Source organism: Tachysurus vachellii, chromosome 11 (genome assembly GCF_030014155.1).
Source record: "Tachysurus vachellii isolate PV-2020 chromosome 11, HZAU_Pvac_v1, whole genome shotgun sequence".
NCBI classification, from domain to species: domain Eukaryota; kingdom Metazoa; phylum Chordata; class Actinopteri; order Siluriformes; family Bagridae; genus Tachysurus; species Tachysurus vachellii.
In genome coordinates, this window is record NC_083470.1 from 24,650,122 (window position 1) to 24,670,121 (window position 20,000).

Sequence of the window (20,000 nt, forward strand, 5' to 3'; positions counted from 1 at the left end):
ATCAGAGATCTGAGTAGAAACAGCTGTAGGGTTGTTTGTTGTGTGTCGACTTGTTTAATCACAAATTATTAATACTGTATAAGTCAAGTTTGTAAATTCCACGTATTAATTCTGCTCTTGATTCACATGGTGTTTAAAGGGAGGGAAGAAACGTCCTTCAGGACAAGCAAAATGCTTCGGAGATTGTAGGGGGAAAAAATACACCTACGGTTTAAGCTTTATAACTTTAACCTAAGTTTCATTGATGCAAAAATATTCTCTATGAAAATTAATTAATGAATTCTTTTCATTTTTGAACCATATAACTGTTGTAGGACTTAAAACCGGGAATCCTGATTCTCCCATTTGAAACTGAGACATAGTGTGTTACTGAGATTAAAGACTGTTATGGAAAGTTGGTGTGTGAGGTGTCGATTTATTTTATGCTCTTCCTCAGTGGGAGCGATACCTGAGACCCCTGACCAATCAGAGCCGCAGTGCAGCAGGACGGGACTGCAGGGTGAGGCCGGGATCTTTACCCCAGTACACACACACACACACACACACACACTCAATCACACACACTCACATGAGCATTGTTTCAGACATATGCGCTGGGTCTGATTGTCCTGTACTATGTCTCTTTGCCTCTCTCTCTCTCTCTCTCTCTCTCTTTCTCTCTCTCGTCCGGATCAGATGCGCATGTCCGTACGCACAGTCAGGTCTTCCCTCTTTTCTACGATGTTGGTGCCGTGGAAACGACACCTAGAAACAGGAGCCCGGGCTGCAGTCCAGATGCAATAGTACACAGGGTGAGTTCACACACCGAGAAGGCGTGGCCTGTCTGTCTGTCTGTCTGTCTGTCTGTCAGTTTCAGTGACCTCACCGTATCACGTTCACTCAGCCTGTTGTATTCTTTAATAAAGCTACATCCTGTATCTCTTCCTAGCGGCTCTGAATTCGGTCTTGTTACTCTTACCGAGATAAGAAGGTTGTTTTAAAAGTATGTGTTTCTTGTTGCTCAGTGGGAGCTGGACAGACGGAGCAGCCTTCCCGGCACTCTAGTCCACACCAGGACCATGCCTGACCTCCAGGAACGCTGTGTGACCCGCACAGACACAGCACAGACGAGGAGAGGCTCTGTGAAAAGGTGCTTCTCATAAGCAGAACCTCACGGACCTGTTTTGATCTCTTACCGACGTCCTTCTAAACGCATGATAATGTTTTTGGCAGGTGCAGTAGCGCGGGCATATTGTCCGATATGCTGCTGAAGGCTGTGTTCGGATCTCAGCTCGACAGGGGCAGCTGTGAGGGGCTGAATACAGAGAGACCCATGGACACTACAGGTCGATCATGTTATAATTTACAAGACAATTAATCTTAATAAACCTTTAAATCATGTTTATTCTCAGTGTACATACTAACATGCAAATATACTGACTGACAACAAGCACGTCATTATCTTACGTCCTCCCTCGTTTCCCTTATTGCTCCTCTAGCGCCCCCTGGTGGAATTGTTAGTGTAGAGAAAGGCTCTCGGAGCCCCGGTCATTTCCTCTTCACTATCGGCACCCCTCCTGAGGGACACGCTCCTCCTTCAGTCCCTAGACCCAGAACAGGTGAGCGGATCGAAACGGACAAACATGATAAATAATACTCTCATACGCTCTCATAGTTGCTGTAAAATACCACAGAGGGTTGGTGATGCCATCTGACTGTTCTGAGGCTCACAGATGACTTGTAGGAAGATGTTCTAGGTGAGAACCTGGCTGCCTCTGCCAAGGATCTTGACTCCTTGTAGGGAATGGAACCAAACCTGAACACAAAGTATCACTGAATGCTTTGATAGGTTTTGAGCAATCATCTCATTCTGGACCTTAATGCAAACCTGTGCTGCTACAAAAAAGTGTGTTTTCGTGCATAAGCCTAAAACTGGAGGAGGAAAGTGGGTATAAAATTGTTAGACATTACAAGAATAGGTTTAGTGCTGTTGTTATTTTTCAAACTTTAACCGCGTTGGGTGCCAATACTTTTGAAAGCAGCGTTTTGCTGAAAGAAAATCTTACGAGACTGAAATTTTGAAAGGATCCCTACACCGTTTTCTTCGTCAAATTATATTCAATATTAATATCTTGAAGTGTTTGGATTTATTAAATTGTTTGTTCACAGTGTCCTCATGCAGTCCTGGCAGTCCCGGCTGGACATGTAGTCGCTTCCCCAAGTCCTACAACTCACCAGAAAGACACTGCTGCACTTTTACAGACATCACAGCCTCCGATCTGCACAGGGACGCGGCCTTCGTGCCTCCAGAGCTACCGGCGGAGACGCTGATGGAGGTACTGACTCGCAAAATAATAATAATAATATTAATAAACAAATATAGAACCCGTTATATCTGTGACATTTTAATTAGATATTATTTATGTTGAATTATTTATATAACAGTATATTTTTTCTATATGACATCATCTTCCTGTTGTCTGTCTGTAGCAGGCACACACAGACATGCTCACCCAGCTGCGCTTCACTCTGGCCTTCACACACCTCGTGACCGACATGGCTGTAGCGAAGGATGCTGGGATCGAGAGGAGCGAGGCGTCTGACGCTTCCCTCCTGGAGCAGAGTCAGGTGGCTGACCAGATAAGCCAGCTGAGCCGAGAGTGGAGGTGACACACACGCGCACGCACACACACACGCGCACACACACACATTGGGATATTTCTCTATGAAAGAAATCTATATATTTGCTTGTGTTTGTGTGTGTTTAGTTGTGCAGAGCAGTTGGTCCTGTATATGAAGTGTGCCGAGCTCTTATCCACCGCCCTACACACAGCGAAGGAGGCGATTAAACAGGGCAAACTCTATCCATCTGTATCTGTGAAACAGGGTGAGAGCACAAACACTCTCAGCCCTAAACAGCTCATTAACTCTGCAACATGCTAGCCGCATCAGCTTAACTGGAAAAGAGAGGGAGAGAGACAGAGGGAGAGACAGAGGGAGAGACAGAGAAAGAGTGAGAGAGAAAGGGAGAGAGACAGAGGGAGAGACAGAGAAAGAGTGAGAGAGAAAGGGAGAGAGACAGAGGGAGAGAGAGAGAGGGAGAGAGACAGGGAGAGAGAGAGAAGGAGAGAGACAGGGAGAGAGAGAGGGGGAGAGAGACAGAGACAGGGAGAGAGACAGAGAGAGAGCGGGAGAGAGACAGAGGGAGAGAGACAGAGGGAGAGAGAGAGGGGGAGAGAGAGGGGGAGAGAAAGAAAGAGAGAGATAGAGAGACAGAGGGAGAGAGACAGGGAGAGAGAGAAGGAGAGAGACAGGGAGAGAGAGAGGGAGAGAGACAGAGGGAGAGAGAGGGAGAGAGAAAGGGAGAGAGAGAGACAGAGAGAGAGAGAGAAAGGGAGAGAGACAGAGGGAGAGAGAGAGACAGAGGGAGAGACAGAGAGAGAAAGACAGAGAGATAGATAGATAGATAGATAGATAGATAGATAGATAGATAGATAGATAGATAGAAGAGAAAATGATGCAAAAAGAAACCTGTTCACTGCTCAATCAGGCGAGATGCTTCATTAACTGCTTCATATTATATGTAAAGAATAAAACACAACGACTCTCACAACTGTTTTATTTTCTGTAAACTGTTTTTTTTTTTATTTTATTTTTTGTGAGTTGATGTGTGTTTGTGTGTTTGTGTGTAGTTGTGCGTAAGCTGAATGAGCTGTATAAGGAGTGTGTGATGTCGTCTCGCTCTCTCACTGCAAGGCTTCAGCTCTTCTTCAGCACCAAACAGAAGCTGATGGACCGAATGAACAACATCACAGCCGAGAGAATCATCTACTCTCACGCCGTACAAATGGTATGTACTAGCACACACACACACACACACACACACACTCCACTTTAGAGAACATCCTGAAGTGAAGCATTTCAATCTTCCAACTACAAAATGCAATCTCTCTCTCGCTCTCTCTCTTTCTCTCTCTCACTGTCTCTCTCTCTCTCTCTCTCGCTGTCTCTCTCTTTCTCTCTCTCTCTCTCTCGCTGTCTCTCTCTCTTTCTCTCTCTCTCTCCCTCTCTCTCTCTCTCGTATTTTATCTCACACACTTCCACACTGAATGTTGAACCCATGTGATTTTATTCCCTATATAAACCTCACACACTCCTCTCTCCGATTATTCTCTCTCTTGAAGTGAATAAGACTAAACTCTTGCCCATCAGGTGCAGGCTGCAGCTCTGGATGAGATGTTCCACCACGGTGAGACCTCGGTCCAGCGTTACCACAAAGCCTTGCTGCTAATGGAAGGCCTCTCCTTAATCATTACAGAGAGATCTGACCTCAGCAACATTAACAAATGTACGAACTCTACATATAAATATTATACCATGCTACTCTGTGTGTGTGTGTGTGTGTGTGTGTGTGTGTGTGTGGTGCTCATACCAGCAGTGCTGAGAATCATCCAGCATCCATATTGTCTTTTATGTTGGGGTGTGTGTGTGTGTCTTGGCAGGTAAGCAGTGTATTGAGCGGCGTCTCTCCTCCCTGTGACGACATGCCGTGAAGGCTTCGTGACCCCTCCCCCGACCCTCTGACTTCCTCTGATGCCACATTAATCTTCATCCCCCTTTCACATGCACACTAATGATCTCATCATTGACTTCTAATAACAGACTTTAGTGTGCTGCTTGCGACAATCATTTACAAGGAGTAAAAAAATATATATAAGGGGATTTACTCTTCTAGGAAAATAATCAACTGAGTCACTGTTTCCAACAAAGAAGCTGATCGTTTTCCTTTAAAGGCACATTTTGGAGCGATTTGTGCTTTTTCACGTCATAGTACGGGTTCTCGTACTTCTTATAGGTTTCAACTACGTTAAACGTTTTACACAACGAATGAATCAACATCTTCTGACCAATCAGAACAGAGAACTCATCAGCATCATGGATTAAGCCTTGTACAGTGTTTGAAATGTGTGTGAATTAGTTGATTAGTCTTTTTTTTTTTTTTTTTAATGCAGAACAATGATGTGCTAAAGTGATGTAGAAACGCTGCTAATTCAGGATCCGCTTCGGCATCAGCAGTAACTACGGTCGACTAAGACGAATAGCACTGAATCTACTCGTCCAATTCCAAATCGTACTTTCTTCTTCGAGAGATTGTACATTATTCTTTCTTTAACACAAAGCATAACGGACTCTGATCTTTTACTTTTTATGCTTTAAAAGCGTGGCCTTGCATGAACGGAGACCTGCGAGGCTTCAGAAGAAAGCGTGATTAGAGAAGGTATAGACGGGCCGTGTTGTGTCAGTGTCGCACAGAACAGGTTCAAACGAAAGTGACAGACCAAGCGAAAGCATTTTCACTGAGCGCTGAAATGCTACGTGATCTTTTAACTCTGATACAATACTTGATATTTATTGTGAGAACTGTACATGACAGATCAGCTACTGTTCCTTTATTATTTACAACTGTCTTTACAGCGAAGCACTTTATGAATGAGAACGTCACCTGAAAATGCCTAAACGACTCTACAGTAGCGGAGATGACCTTGCTAGCTTTATTGCTTTCATTTTATTTATTCTGATGTTTGTAGCACCTTTTTAATAAATAAATAAATAAATAAATAAATAAATGCACACAACTCATATGGATCAAGTGTTCTACTGAAAACTTGGAGATGACTTTTTTGTTGTTTTTTTTGACTGTTGTTTTGTTTTTTAAACAAAACATTTTTGTATGATGTTTATGAAGTGTGAATCTTTGTCTTTTTTTTCTTTCTATCTTTTTTTTCAAAAAAATAAATAAAAAGTCAGGGTTTGTAATGTTTGTAGTTTTGTGTGTATGTGTGATGAACTGAAATAAAGTTTGTTCCCTTTTTTATCGAGCACATAAGCATGAGTTTTTAATCACAACATAAAAACAACCCCATAAATAAAATAAAATGAAAACAACCTTATAAATAAAATAAAATAAAAACAACCCCACAAATAAAATTAAAAACAACCCCATAAATAAAATTAAAAACAACCCCATAAATAAAATAAAATGGAAACAATCCCATAAATAAAATAAAATAAAAAACAACCCCATAAATAAAATAAAATAAAAAAACAACCCCATAAATAAAAAAAATACAAACAACCCTATAAATAAAATGAACACAACCCCATAAATAAAATAAAATGAACACAACCCCATAAATAAAATAAAATAAAAAACAACCCCATAAATAAAATAAAATAAAAAAACAACCCCATAAATAAAAAAATACAAACAACCCTATAAATAAAATGAACACAACCCCATAAATAAAATAAAATGAACACAATCCCATAAATAAAATAAAAACAACCCCATACATAAAATAAAATAAAAACAACCCCATAAATAAAATAAAATGAACACAATCCCATAAATAAAATAAAAACAACCCCATACATAAAATAAAATAAAAACAACCCCATAAATAAAATAAAACTACACACAAAGAAAGACACAGACTTTAACTAAACGTCCTGATTCCCTATAAACATTCTTTACATCTACATCAGTTACATATTTAAACTGAAGTTACACCAAACAGTTTTTTTTTGTTTTGTTTGTTTCTTTGTTTTATTTGTCGTCATTAAAATATTAAAGCAAAAATGATCACGATTATTATTAATTTGGCGTTTATGAAGGTCACGTTGCCGCAGCTGATTGGTTAAGAGCTATAATTCGTCTGTCCGATTGGTTTAAGCTCCTGTCAGTGACTCCTAAGACCCGCCCTATTGAAAAAAAAATGTACTTCCGTGTAACGGAAGAAGATTAGGAAGTGACATATAATAATTAAACAAACTCTGGTTTAATACGATTTATTTAAACTCGATTAGACACATAATGCGTATTGTTTAGACCAGACGCGACTGTTAATTTGTGCGTTTGACAATTTAACGCGCGTCGTTGTTTACATCTCGGTGTGTGCCTGAGCCGTGTGAGCGTTGGCGCGCATGCGCAGTGTGAGCAGCTTGCCTGAGGTAGCTAATTTCACTTAGCGCAGCCGCGACGCTTTTTATTTGTACCTCAGTGCAGTTTCCTTGCTGTTATTTAGTCAGTACGGCTTTATAAACAGTCTGGAATCCGTTATAACACCGAATGGTGTACGTGAGGGGCAGCTAATAAGTTGTAAGTCCTTATGAATGTCTTGTATGATGCTCGTTAGCGCGCGTGTTAGCGGTGTGTTTATTAAAACGGCTCGTTTTTAGCGCTGAGAGAAAACGTCACCGCGGCTTTATGTATTATTTTATATTCTTTCTCTGGGGTTTATTGAGGAAAAAAAACGCCGAAAGTCTCCAATAAAGTGGTGTTTTGTTGTTTATTTTGTATCTCGCTGGTGAAGCCGCTAGCTAGGATGCTAATCAGGATTAGCAGCTAGCATGCTAGTCACAACACAACAATGATAACAATGAGCCGTGTTTCTGAGCAACGCGCTTTAACACCAGCTTAACGTTTTGTTTTAAAGCACAGAGATGCTCGAGTGCTTGTTTTTATGATGCACGTGGAATCAGGGAACTTAGAATAACCTTCCTTATTGTGTGTTTATTTGATTTCAGTGATAAATGACAGGGTTACTGTAGATCTGTGCTACGTATCGATCATCTCGTGTGTACTGTACAGTAATTATGTCTGCTTTCTTTTTTAAGGGTGACATTACTAATTAAACATTACTGTCTCCGGGCCACGCGATGCACCATGGAGGAGGTCCACAAAATGCACAGAGAAATCCACAGAGATCCAAAACTTTCACAGGATCTGAAGCAGAAGAGCAGCAGCAGCCAGTCACAGTCACACAACAACAACAACCCACAACTGTCACTCATCCGCAGTCCCCGGTGACAACGTTTACCACGGCAGCAAGCCCAGCGGTCTCGGCTCCTCAGTCCCCCAACTACCAGATCATCATGAGCCGGAGCCCCGTGGCTGGCCAGAACGTGAACATCACCCTGCAGAACATGGTCCCAGCGAACCAACAGATCACGCTGACGTCTCTGCCGCTGCAAAGTCCTGCTTCGCCCGGCTTCCAGCACCAGGCTCCTCAGTGGCGGTTCGAGCACGGCTCGTCTTCGTACATCCAAGTGACTTCGCCTCTTCCTCAGCCGATTCAGCCTCAGAGTCCGACTCAGCACAGCCCTGTTCCGCTGCAGGCTGTGACCAGGCCGGGCACTGGAATCATGGTACGGCAGATTAACCTCAGCAGTTCGACCGGAAGTGGACACTTTGTGTACCAGGATAACACGGGCTTGACTCAGCTGGCTCCGACGACGGTCGGCACGGTGCAGATGGCAGCCCCAGCCGTGACACCCGCGTCCCTGCGGGAGAGACGCCTCTCTCAACCCCACTCTCAGACCGGTGGCACTATCCATCACTTGGGCCCTCAGAGTCCCGTGGCATCCGGAGGCACTCTGACGGCCTTAGCCAACCCCGGTCACATCACCACTTCCAACCTTCCTCCTCAGATCAGCAGCATCATCCAGGGACAGCTTCGGCCCGTCGTTGCAGGGGTCGCCGCATCCGGAATGACATCCTTCGGCACAGTCCCTCCCTCCAGTCCATCTCGGAGTACCGCAAACCCTCCGCTGACACCCAAAAAGGTTCAGCCCAAGAAGCTGGAGGAGATAGCACCCCCTAACGCTGAGGTGGCTCAGCTGAGGAAGCAGTGTTTGGAGCATCACAGCAAGAAGATGGAAAGCCTGAAGGACGTGTTCAAGGACTACCTGATCGAGCTCTTCTTTCTGCAACACCTCCAAGGCAACATGATGGACTACCTCGCCTTCAAGAAGAAGCCGTGCGTGCCGCTCTACACCTACTTGAGGCAAAACGACCTCGATCTCGAGGACGAGGAGGAAGAAGAAGAACAATCCGAAGTCATCAATGACGAGGTAAAGTGTCCTGTGGGTTCTTTAGATCTTTTTGAATAAAGTTGTAATTGTCTTTATTTATAGGCAAATACTGGTCCAAATAGGAACTAAAAGTACCCGAGGACGTGTACGGGAAGTGCTAGTGTTAACATGCCATATATTTATTTATTAAGATTTTATCGATTGCATAAAATTGATGGATGAAAATGACAACAAAATTTAAATGCCCCTTTTGTTTTTTTTTTTTGTCAATACATTTGTTTTGGTCCAACTGCTATTACGACAAAATATAAAAAGTTGACTTTAAATTTTTTTTATCTGTTCATCTGTCTTTTGTGTGTGTGTGTGTTGCACATAATAAGTGCGTGATCAGTAAAATTAACCTACGAACTGTGCCTCTAAACACTTTTAGTTCCTTTTGGTGCCAATATTTTCTCACATTAACAATGTTTGTGTCAGATGAACAGCAGCAGTGTGAAATGTCTTTCAGCGAGATCTTTTCATTTAGCAGCCATTTTTATTTCAGGGACACTGTGTGAGCGTTGCATGTACGTCTGTTTCTATGACAACCACTCAGGTGAAAGTAGTGACAGGAAAGGATGGCCAGACGGTGACGCCCGTCGCCATAGCCACCCAGCTCCCACCCAACGTGTCTGCGGCGTTCTCCACTCAGCCACAGTTTCAGGTGCGACGTCACAGACACCCGGACGCGTCCGTATTCCGACCGCGGATTAGTTCACATCCTCTCATTTTTTTTTTTTCCCCCCCACTCTTTGTAGCTTCATCCTGGTTCTGCAGGTGGGAACATTTCCAATCCCGTGGACATGGAGGCCTTCAAACGGCAGCAGGCTCTGGCTCAAGCAGGTAGACCGGCGTCGACGCAGGATACCTTTTTATTTTCTTATCCCCCTCTTCTTTATTTCCCCCCTCTTTCTTTTCTTCATTTCCTCCTCAAATTTGCTTCTGCTTAATCAATATTCAGCATCTTTTCCCAGCGCTGTGTGTTCGAAGCCCATGAAACGGGGGAGCTCCGCTTCCTAACGTCCAACCGCTGGTGTGCAGTCGTCATTTCTGTGTGCCTAGTGTTTTTTCTTTCATTTTTTTTTTTTTTATTCGTGTTTTTTTTTTTTTTTTCTCTCCATTTTTTTTAAAAACAACCTACTTTTTTTTTTTCCTTTTTATCCAAAACCCTACTCCCTTCTTTTTTTTTTTTTTTTTTTTTTTTTTTTGGGGGTTGTGGGTGTTGTGTGTTTTGCATCCCAGATCAGGCTAAGCGGTCCCGGATCGAAGTGGTTCGCCACGGGATGATATTCCAGCACCCCGTTGTAGCTCCTTTAGGATCTCCCGGCGTTCCCCTCCAGCAGCTTATGCCGACAGCGCAAGGTAGGAGCGCCGCTGTGTTTTTTCCCCCCCGGCCCGGTTCCACTACTCTCGTGTCCGTTGGTTTAGAGACGCTGCTGGAGGTCAGAGGTCAACCCAGTTCTCAGTGATGACCCCTCCCCCTTCCCTTCTGCCATTTAACGTATTCTAATTTCAAATTCTTTTTCGGCTCGAAGCCCAAATTCAATTCAGTCCCTTTTGAGCTGCCCACTGGAAGTTCAGGCTCTCTGAGTGCTACGAGAAGATCCAGCAGGAGACGGAGCAGGATTTCTGAAAGGGAAGAAACCACATCTCGCATTCGCATTCTTTCCCTTTTATGATTTGACATCATCCGATCATTTCTGTTCTTCTTCGCCGTTCTGCTCCCTCACCGGACGCTGAGTCTCAGACACTTTATTAATATTATTATTTTTACTTTTAAATCCATGTTCATCCAACATTTCGTACCCAGAGTCTCTGCCCCTTTCTCCCCTCCACCGCTCTCATCGCATCGTCGATTAGCACACGTCCACATGCATCCTGGGTTCTCATCATCTAGACGTTCCTCTTGTCATCCTTCCATCCGTCATTCCTGATTTCTTCAGCGTTTTGTCACGACTTGGCCTCCATCCCTCAGTCCAGGTGACGTAGCGAGTTTGAAGTGATTCGGGAGCTTAAAGCGGCCCCAAACGCAGCTGAAGCGAATTGACGTAGAGTTTAGCTTGACGTCGGTGCTTCTTTAAGTGTTCCCTTTAAGCCCAGCACTGTCCTGCTTTTTGCCCTAATCTGTCCCCTTGTCTTTATTCTGCTCTTACACCCCGCTTTGCTCTTGTTGTATAAGCCGTCTAAATGCACTGTAATGTACCAGGTGTAACACGCATGCTCATCCTATGGTGTCTGTGCTTAGTTGCATTCTATTTTTCTTTCTTTCTTTCTTTTCTTTTATTATTCTATCCTCTTTTCCTTTGCTGTTCTTTTTTTTTTAATCTTTATCCTTTTTTTTTCCTCAATTGTTTAAATTTATCTCATGCAATTTTTATATCATTTTATAACAGAATTACTGAACATATCTGAGCACTTTGGGTTTTTTTTTTTTCTAATTATAATTTGAATGATTTCTTTGTTAAACATTAAACATAGACCTTCTCTTGTTTCTTCAGTAATCATTATTACCTAGATGTTGTTTTTCTTTTTCCCAGACGGAGTATTTAGTTATCATTAACATCACGTTCATTAGAAGTTAATTTAATGCCATAGGATAGTAATGTTAGTAGGTTTTGGTTTATTTATTTATTTTTTTCTTTCTGTACAAATATTTGAAAATGTCTTGTTTTCAATGTTTTATCCTCTCCTTCTGGCGACTCTCCTGTACCTTCCTCCTCTCCGCACATCACCTCTCCGCCCTTTCTTTCTGCCTTCTGCTTCCTTTTGTTCTCTTCACTTTTTCTTCACCTCCGTCTCTGTCTCGCACTTCACTCTTTCCTTTACCATCACCTTCTTTTCTTTCTCACTCTGTTATTTGTTCTCTCCATCTTCTCTTTACTACCACTCTTAATTTCCTTCCCGTTTTCCCGTTTCTCTGTTTCCACTGCTCCCTTCTTCCTATCCCCTACTCTGTCCATTTTCCCGATTTTATCCTCGCTCTTTCCACACTTTCTTCTCCATCCTGCTCTCTGTCTCTCTCTCTCTCTCTCTCTCTCTCTATATCTTCCCTCCATTCTCTCTCAGGTGGAATGCCCCCGACGCCACAGGCAGTCCAGATAGGGGGGCAGAACCAGAACCAGCAGCAGTACGACCCATCCAAAGGCCCCCCGGTGCAGAACGCCGCCAGCCTCCACACTCCTCCGCCCCAGCTGCCGGGTCGACTTCCCCAAGCCGCGCTCCCTATGGCTGCTCTGCCTCTCGCTCTGTCCCAGCCTCAGCCTGTGGTGCTGGAGCAGCAGTGCCAGGTGCCCGGCGGGCAGCTACAGCCCCAGGTGAAGCTGCAGGGGGCAGCGGCTGTGCTGGCTGCGGTGAACCCTCACCCACAGCTGCAGATGCAGCTCCAAATACAACAGCAGCAGCAGCAGCAAACACAGCCGGTCGTGCAGCCAGGACAGGCCGTGAGTAGAGGCTTATCTTCATCTGAATACAACTTTTTAACTGTGTGGTTATTTAAACAAAAATCTTGTATGCAAGAGTAGTGACATCATAAAATATTCGGGCCTATCAGGTCTCATTATGCAAATTCCTTTGATGCTGAGCCAGTTTACAAGGAGGTTTAAGTCCAACTATATTTGTTGAAATTAGATGTCATCATTTCATTCTTCCTCCTCTGTCCTAAGACTGTCGCGCTGGTCCGGCCTGGAGCAGAGACGACCCAGACGGCTCAGCGTCTGATCCCCAACCTCACGTCCTCCTCCGTCATGTCCAACGCACCTTTATCCTCTCTGCCCTCCCCTCTCTCGTCCGCTCCAGTCAGGGCTCCTGTGCCTCACACGCTCTCTTCTGCCTTGCACTCTAAACTCACCGTCTCTAACGGCACCACAGCGCCGAAGGTCTCCACGCTGAACCAGGGCCCGGCCGTAAACAACGTCCAGGAGAGCCCTCAGGACAAGCAGGCAGAGCAGGCTAAACTGGTGAGACCGAACAGAACGTACTATTTCACCGTTTTTAGAATATTTAAGAAAGGCGAATTTGGTCAACAAGGAAATCCTGCCATGTTCTGACACGATCCGTTAGACGTTCAGGCTCTTTAACTTGTCGCCGTTCCCATGTAGGAGAACCAAGTGCATCAGCGCATCGCTGAGCTGAGGAAGGAGGGACAGTGGTCCGCTAGTCGGCTGCCTAAACTTCAGGAAGCCAGTCGGCCCAAATCCCACTGGGACTACCTGCTGGAGGAGATGCAGTGGATGGCTGCCGATTTCGCGCAGGAGAGACGCTGGAAGATGGCCGCCGCCAAAAAGGTAAGAAACAAACAAACGTGTCGAGTAATAACAACTTGCAGGAAATCCTCTTTACCCTAGTCTTATTACACAAGCGAGCTACAGGTGTCTAATCACGTTATATCTTATTAGCATAAAGTGTAGAAAATGTTACGTGTGTGTATAGAAAACATAACGTATATCACTAGTGTTTACGTACCTTTTAGAATTCTTTTTTTGTTTCATTACCCTGTGCCACCTTACACGTACATGTACGTGTTTTGTTTCCTTTCCTCCAGCTGGTTCGCACTTGCGCTCGTTACCACGTCGAGGCGAGGAAAACCGAAGAGAGGAAGAAGACGGAGGAGGAGCTGAGGTTGAGAAACATAGCCAGCGTCATCGCGCGTGAAGTAGACTACTTCTGGTCCAACATCGAACAGGTGAAATATCCCAAAACACGTACGCGTCACGTACGGACGTTACACGGTCATTTTTCATTTATGTTCACGTGCGAACTTTTTCACCAAATTTCTTTGGAATGTTTTTTGTATACTTTTTTTTCGTCTCAGGTGGTGGAAATCAAGCTCCATCTGGAGATCTTATGCAAAAGACAGAAAGCACTCAGGCTACAGAAATCAGGAAACAAAGGTGAGAGCGCCGTGTGTTTTTTCACCTCGTGTGAGTCAGCGTTAAATATATAGTTGTTTTTGACGCTCGGTATCGATTGTGTTGATCCAGGACAGAGCAGTAAATCTGCTCCAGCTTCAGGGGAGAAGGACAGCAGGGTGGTGAGTATGTTTTCTGTTCTCTCTCTCTCTCGCTTTTTTTTTTGTGTGTGTGCATATTTATATACATATATATATTTGTTTTTGTTTTCTTAGGAATCTGTGAGCACTCGCAAGAGAAAGACGAGCAAGTCTCTTTCGGACGTAGAAGGTGGGAATCCAGCCACCGCTTTCTCGTTGTTTTACTACAGAGACACTCTGGCTTATAACCGTACACGTGTGTGTGTGTGTGTTTTACAGCTGACGATGAGGAGAGCACAATAGAGGAGCAGGAGGCCATGGAAGTGGCTGCTGAGCAAAAAGAGGAGCTTGTTGAACTCACAAAGGAAGGTCAGTGACAGCCTTCACACAGCTACACAGTGCTTTTTCTCAATATCATAAATCTCCTCCTTTTGAGACGTTCGATTCGTATCAGGAAAAAAAAAAAGCCGATCCGTTCTGAAAAGCACAAAGATTCTCCTCACGTCGTCTCTGCGTAGCGAGAGCGGCTGTTTGTTAGTCTGCTGTAGTGTTTTGTTTGCTTAAATCGGTCTTCCCTGGTTTGTTTGTAGCCGAGGTGCCCCTGGAGACTCTGGTAAAGAAATACGCCGGTGCGTATGCTGAGGGATTCGAGTGGCCCCAGCCTGCCTGCCAGAGTGAAGACGAGGAGAAAGATGAAGGCACTTTTTATTTTCTGCACTTTAAATCAATAAATCACTCTGGAGCATTTAACACACTCACCGAATGTATTGTACATGTCGCCTTAATGTCGTATATCCTGTGTATTCTACTCTAGGGTCGTTGAAGCCGTTAGCGTTGGATTAGTATTTTTATAGAAATCTCTAAACTGAGGCCTTTAAAGTACGTCCGAGTTCGTCACAAATCAGCGTTTAATATCTGCTAGGAGTCTGTAGGGTTTTTTTTTTTATATATTGGTGCAAAACTTTAAACCACTTACTTATAATTTGTCTAACCACAAAACACAGAGTCTTTTTAAAGTCTAGACACAAAATATAATATTGATGATACAACATTAATGTTGTGGGAAAGGGCAACATTATATTGTGTATAAGCAATAATACCGATAATCTGGGGGTGCCATTATTTTTGCATTTGATAACGATAGAGGAATTGATTAGCATGCTCGAATAACTAGCTGTGTTCTGTTATTACGCGATCTGATATAATCTATAAATCTTTTCTGCTACATTAGACAGGGACAGTTGTCCATTGGGCAGCCCTCACGAGGCGGTTCTCATCGACACACTCCTGAGCGACGAGCAGTACCGCGGAGCCGAACGGAGCAGCAGCGCCTCAGGAACCGACGGCAAACCCATGAAGGATATAGCAGAAGTGTCTCGGGCTACAGACCTGATCCTACCTAAAGGCAGCGCTAGGACTACACCGATCGTGAGCGTCCTTACTCACGTGTTAAACCTTACAGTGAACACTTATGCCCCTTTTCCACCGAGGCAGTTTGAGTGCTGGTTCGGAGAGTAATTTAGAACCAGTTCTTTCTTTTTCGACCACCAAAGCACCGGCTCTGAACCAGGAAAAGTGGTTCTTAAGTAGCACCAAAACGTTGCTGGTCTAGACTTAAGAACCGCTTGTGTCAGGGGCTGTGGGCGGGGCTGTGGGCGGGGCTACAGTTAGCGCATTTGTTAACGTACCTTAAGTATACTAATGTTTAATACACTTTTACTTTACCGCGATATGATACATTATCAGCACACATGACAGTAAGTAGCTACATGCTAAGGCTAAATTTCTTTCTGTGTTAATGATAAAATAACGTTATATACTTTCTCGATAACAACCTCCGTTTATACAGATTACACGTAGCTGCACGTACACGTTGGATTCACCACGTTTGGGTGTTAATGTAGGTTCACAAAGCCATGAGTATTAACAGTAAAGCAACATCCGACATTGTTGATGTGTTAGTGTTTGCTACTGCTACGCTAACGTTGCTGGGACACGTGACACGTACACAGTGACGTCAGACTCGGCTCTGTGACGGCTCTCTAGCCGGTGGAAAGGCAAATCGGTACTTAGAAGGTTCACCAGTGGAACCAGCTTTGAACCAGCACCAGTGCTAGCTCTGAACCAGCACCCGGTTCTTTTTGGTGGAAAAGGGGCATCTGATGATCTGATATTATCTATTAACGTCACAGGAACTGCTATAGTTCGGTTCCTGGTGTCTGTAGGTCTCGAAAAAGGTTCTTCAGTGGAAATACTACTGTAGATAACTGTCTTTAAATGGAGATCATTTCCTTCCAGACTCGTCTTCCTGCGCCGTCGCTCCTTCACGGCTCTCTGAGAGATTACCAGCAGGTGGGCGTCGAGTGGCTGGCTAACCTGCACCGGAAACATCTCAACGGCATTCTGGCAGACGAGACCGGACTGGGGAAGACCGTCCAGACCGTGGCCTACCTCGCACACCTCGCTTGTCATGAAGGTCTGTACCGATCTGATCCACAGTACCCTAGTCCTTATACTCACAGTGATCCAGCGATCATCTGGATGGGACCCAAATCTGTGGATTCAATGTTTATCCTGATGTTTATTTACATTTACAGAATTTATTTACTCACATTTTCCTGAAGAATGACCACATTTAAAGGAACAGTTTGAGTGCGGTACAGAGTCCTGATGTTCTCTGGTGTTTCTTATTTGCAGGTATTTGGGGCCCTCACCTGGTGGTGGTAAGAACCTGCAAGTTGCTAAACTGGGAACTGGAGTTCAAGCGTTGGTGCCCTGGCCTCAAAATCGTTTTGTACTTGGGCAGCAAGAGAGAGCGCAGATACAAACGATCGGTAAACATCCAGATGTTGTTGTTGTTTTTTTATTATCACGTGCTCGTGTAACCTTGTAGCACATCAGCCTTATGGCCCGATCTCTTTGCAGTGGTGGTCCGAGCCCAACGGCTTCCACGTTTGCCTCACGTCATACAAGCTTCTGCTGAAGGACCAGGCTCACTTCATGAAGAGACGCTGGAGGCACCTGGTGCTGGACGAAGTGCAGCTGATCAAGAACATGACTGAGAAGCACTGGGAAACCATCTTTAAGCTCAGGAGGTTATACGCCATCTCCAGATTTTTTGCTCAGGAACAGATATGACGTGGCGTGTTCTGTGCGTTAGTTAAATATCAGTGATTCTTGTTGACTTTCAGCCAGCAGAGGATCCTGCTGATTAACAGCCCACTACAGAACACACTGCGAGAGCTGTGGACCATGATACACTTCCTCCTGCCCGGGATCACTCGCTCGTACCTGGACTTTCCCATCCAACCAGGAACAGACCAAAACCAGGACTACTGCCACAAACTGGTCATCAGACTACACAGGGTACACACCCACACACACACACCATATATACCCACACACACACGCACACACACACCATATACACACACACACTATATACACACACTCACCATATATACACACACACCATATACACACGCACACCCGCACACACACACACTCACCATATATACACACACGCACCATATATACACACACGCCCGCACACGCACACACCATATACACACACACACACCATATACACACACACACGCGCACACACACACACACTCACCATATACACACGCGCACTCACCATATACACACCACACACACCCACCATATACACACCACACACACCCACCATATACACACCATATACACACACACCCTCACACCATATACACACACACCTACACACCATATACACACACACACACACCATATATGCACACGCACACACACACACACACCATATACGCATGCACGCACACACACCATACACACACACACCATATACACACCACACACCATATACACACCACACACCATATAAACACCACACACATGCACACACACCCCATATACACACCACACACACACACACCACACCCACACACCATATACACACCACACACACACACCATATACACACACCATATACACACCACACACACACACCATATACACACCACACACACACACCATATACACACACCATATACACACCACACACACACATCATATACACACACACACATGTATGTATGTTCCAGTCACATTTTTTGTGACCAAGCAAAAGGTAAGAAATGCGTCGTCTTAGTGAGAATAAAACGGGGATTTAATGGTAATTTGAGATTATTTTTATACAAATATTCCAGCCTTTCTGTGGAATTAAAAAATGACAGCTTGTTCATTTTAAAACCTGGAGTCCTGCTTTAACCAAGTCTGCATACGGTCGGCACACAAGTAGCTCAAATTCTGTTATTCTCTCTTCAAAGTGATACCGTAGACCTCCAACAGCCTCCTTATCATCAGTTACCCAAATATTTAATCTTTAATTATTACTGAATTAATAATCAATCTAGTTACCGTAGCACGCTGGGCTCGAGAGTCACTCGAGCTGCGACCGGAGAGAGTGTTGTCATGGTTACGATGTAGACGTCACCGCGAAGGGCCGCGTTCAGGGGAACGAGGATATACTGATTGTTCCAAGATCCTTCTCGTCATCCCGATTTCTCTCGCTGTGTCGTAGATGATTCAGCCCTTCATCCTACGTCGCTCCAAGAGGGATGTGGAGAAGCAGCTGCCTAAGAAGTACGAGCACATCCTGAAGTGCCGTCTCTCTGCCAGGCAGAAGAGCATGTACGAGGACATCCTCACACAGACAAGGTCAGTGCCGACTGCAGCTTTATTACTCAACATGTTGTGTTATATTAGCAGTGTTCAACAAATCAGGTCCAGTTACCGTTACTGTTGTTTAAAAGTGTCTTAAATTTAAATCGTGTGTGTGTGTGTGTGTGTGTAGTGCTCAGGAGGCTCTAAAGACAGGACACTTTGTAAGCGTGCTCCAGGTTCTAATGCAGCTGCAGAGGATCTGTAATCACCCGGATTTGATCCAGATCAGAGACACCTCCAGCTCGTACACATGCCAAAGCCTTCAGTACAACACGCCATCTTTACTGCTCACAGCTCTGCAGAAGGACCAGTGGAAGGTGTGTGTGCGTGTGCGTGTGCGTGTGTGTGTGTGTGGAGGATGTAGGATGTTCCATTATGTACCGCTTGCTGTTATGAGTGTTTTGGTTCTTATTATTGTCATCGCAAATAAACCCCCTTTTTTCCCCCCCGTCCCAGACCGTAGACTTGTCCCTTTTCGACCTGATCGGTAACGAAGGCAGACTGACGCGCTTCGAGACGACAGACGTTCTTCCCAAACTCAGACTCAGTCAGCAGCTCATCGAGGAGATCCACAGCGCACCTGCACCTCCACCCAGACCCAAAGCGTGCAAGATCAAGCCCATGAGGTTAAAAACCATTATGATAAACAATGTGTGCTGACTAGAAGCAGCAGGTTTAGTAATGTTGACTTGAATGAACCAGTCGTCACACATTCTAGGAGTTAGAACATATTTAACAAATAAATCTCTTCCTTTCTGTCTTTCTCTCTCCATCTCTCTTTTCTGTTCTCTCTCGCACTCGCTCTTTCGTTCTAATTTTCTTGCTCATTCGTTCTCTCTTTCTCGCTCTTTTGTTCTCGCTTTTTCATGCTCTCGCCCTTCCGTTCTCTCGCTCTCGCCCTTCCGTTCTCTCGCTCTCGCCCTTCCGTTCTCTCGCTCTCGCCCTTCCGTTCTCTCGCTCTCGCCCTTCCGTTCTCTCGCTCTCGCCCTTCCGTTCTCTCGCTCTCGCCCTTCCGTTCTCTCTCTCTCGCGCTTTCGTTCTCTCTCGCACTTTCGTGCTCTTTCGTTCTCTCTCGCTCTTGCTTTTTCGTTCTCTCACTCTCGCTCTTTTGTTCTTTCATTCTCTCTCTCTTGTTCTTTCGTTCTCTCTCTCTTGTTCTCTCGTTCTCTCTCTCTTGTTCTCTCGCTCTCATTCTTAAATTCTCTCTCTCCCTCTTTCGTTCTCTCGCTCTCCCTCTTTCGTTCTCTCGCTCTCACTCTTTCGTTCTCTCGCTCTCACTCTTTCGTTCTCTCGCTCTCACTCTTTCGTTCTCTCGCTCTCACTCTTTCGTTCTCTCTTGCTCTCCCTCTTTCGTTCTCTCTCACTCTTTCGTTCTCTCTCACTCTTTCGTTCTCTCTCA

At 44.7% G+C, this 20,000-nt stretch overlaps 2 protein-coding genes across 7 annotated transcripts in view; both read left to right on the plus strand.

Annotated features, from left to right (window-relative positions):
- Positions 1-5,607, plus strand: part of ulk1a (unc-51 like autophagy activating kinase 1a) — a 24,288-nt gene extending 18,681 nt beyond the window's left edge. Inside the window, exons 18-28 of one of the 2 annotated variants that reach the window (XM_060881506.1) lie at positions 437-499; positions 676-791; positions 1,005-1,129; positions 1,213-1,325; positions 1,479-1,598; positions 2,149-2,315; positions 2,473-2,645; positions 2,748-2,866; positions 3,672-3,829; positions 4,192-4,327; positions 4,482-5,607. In XM_060881506.1, the coding sequence (XP_060737489.1) occupies positions 437-499; positions 676-791; positions 1,005-1,129; positions 1,213-1,325; positions 1,479-1,598; positions 2,149-2,315; positions 2,473-2,645; positions 2,748-2,866; positions 3,672-3,829; positions 4,192-4,327; positions 4,482-4,519 (1,328 nt within the window). In that variant the 3' untranslated portion in view covers positions 4,520-5,607. Of the gene's footprint in view, positions 1-436; positions 500-675; positions 792-1,004; positions 1,130-1,212; positions 1,326-1,478; positions 1,599-2,148; positions 2,316-2,469; positions 2,646-2,747; positions 2,867-3,671; positions 3,830-4,191; positions 4,328-4,481 lie in introns of both variants that reach the window. The other variant, XM_060881505.1, reaches the window with a different exon arrangement.
- A 1,346-nt stretch (positions 5,608-6,953) lies between these two features.
- Positions 6,954-20,000, plus strand: part of ep400 (E1A binding protein p400) — a 32,923-nt gene continuing 19,876 nt past the window's right edge. For 3 of the 5 annotated variants that reach the window (XM_060882230.1, XM_060882232.1, XM_060882234.1), the window contains exons 1-21: positions 6,954-7,138; positions 7,657-8,892; positions 9,398-9,556; positions 9,651-9,735; positions 11,959-12,332; positions 12,555-12,848; positions 12,990-13,175; positions 13,433-13,573; positions 13,703-13,781; positions 13,872-13,921; positions 14,015-14,069; positions 14,159-14,248; positions 14,470-14,577; positions 15,111-15,307; positions 16,178-16,355; positions 16,577-16,713; positions 16,805-16,974; positions 17,071-17,245; positions 18,459-18,595; positions 18,732-18,918; positions 19,058-19,227. In XM_060882230.1, coding sequence (XP_060738213.1) covers positions 7,699-8,892; positions 9,398-9,556; positions 9,651-9,735; positions 11,959-12,332; positions 12,555-12,848; positions 12,990-13,175; positions 13,433-13,573; positions 13,703-13,781; positions 13,872-13,921; positions 14,015-14,069; positions 14,159-14,248; positions 14,470-14,577; positions 15,111-15,307; positions 16,178-16,355; positions 16,577-16,713; positions 16,805-16,974; positions 17,071-17,245; positions 18,459-18,595; positions 18,732-18,918; positions 19,058-19,227 — 4,166 coding nt within the window. In that variant the 5' untranslated portion in view covers positions 6,954-7,138; positions 7,657-7,698. The remainder of the gene's footprint in view (positions 7,139-7,656; positions 8,893-9,397; positions 9,557-9,650; positions 9,736-11,958; positions 12,333-12,554; positions 12,849-12,989; positions 13,176-13,432; positions 13,574-13,702; positions 13,782-13,871; positions 13,922-14,014; positions 14,070-14,158; positions 14,249-14,469; positions 14,578-15,110; positions 15,308-16,177; positions 16,356-16,576; positions 16,714-16,804; positions 16,975-17,070; positions 17,246-18,458; positions 18,596-18,731; positions 18,919-19,057; positions 19,228-20,000) is intronic. The other 2 variants (XM_060882233.1, XM_060882231.1) reach the window with 2 other exon arrangements.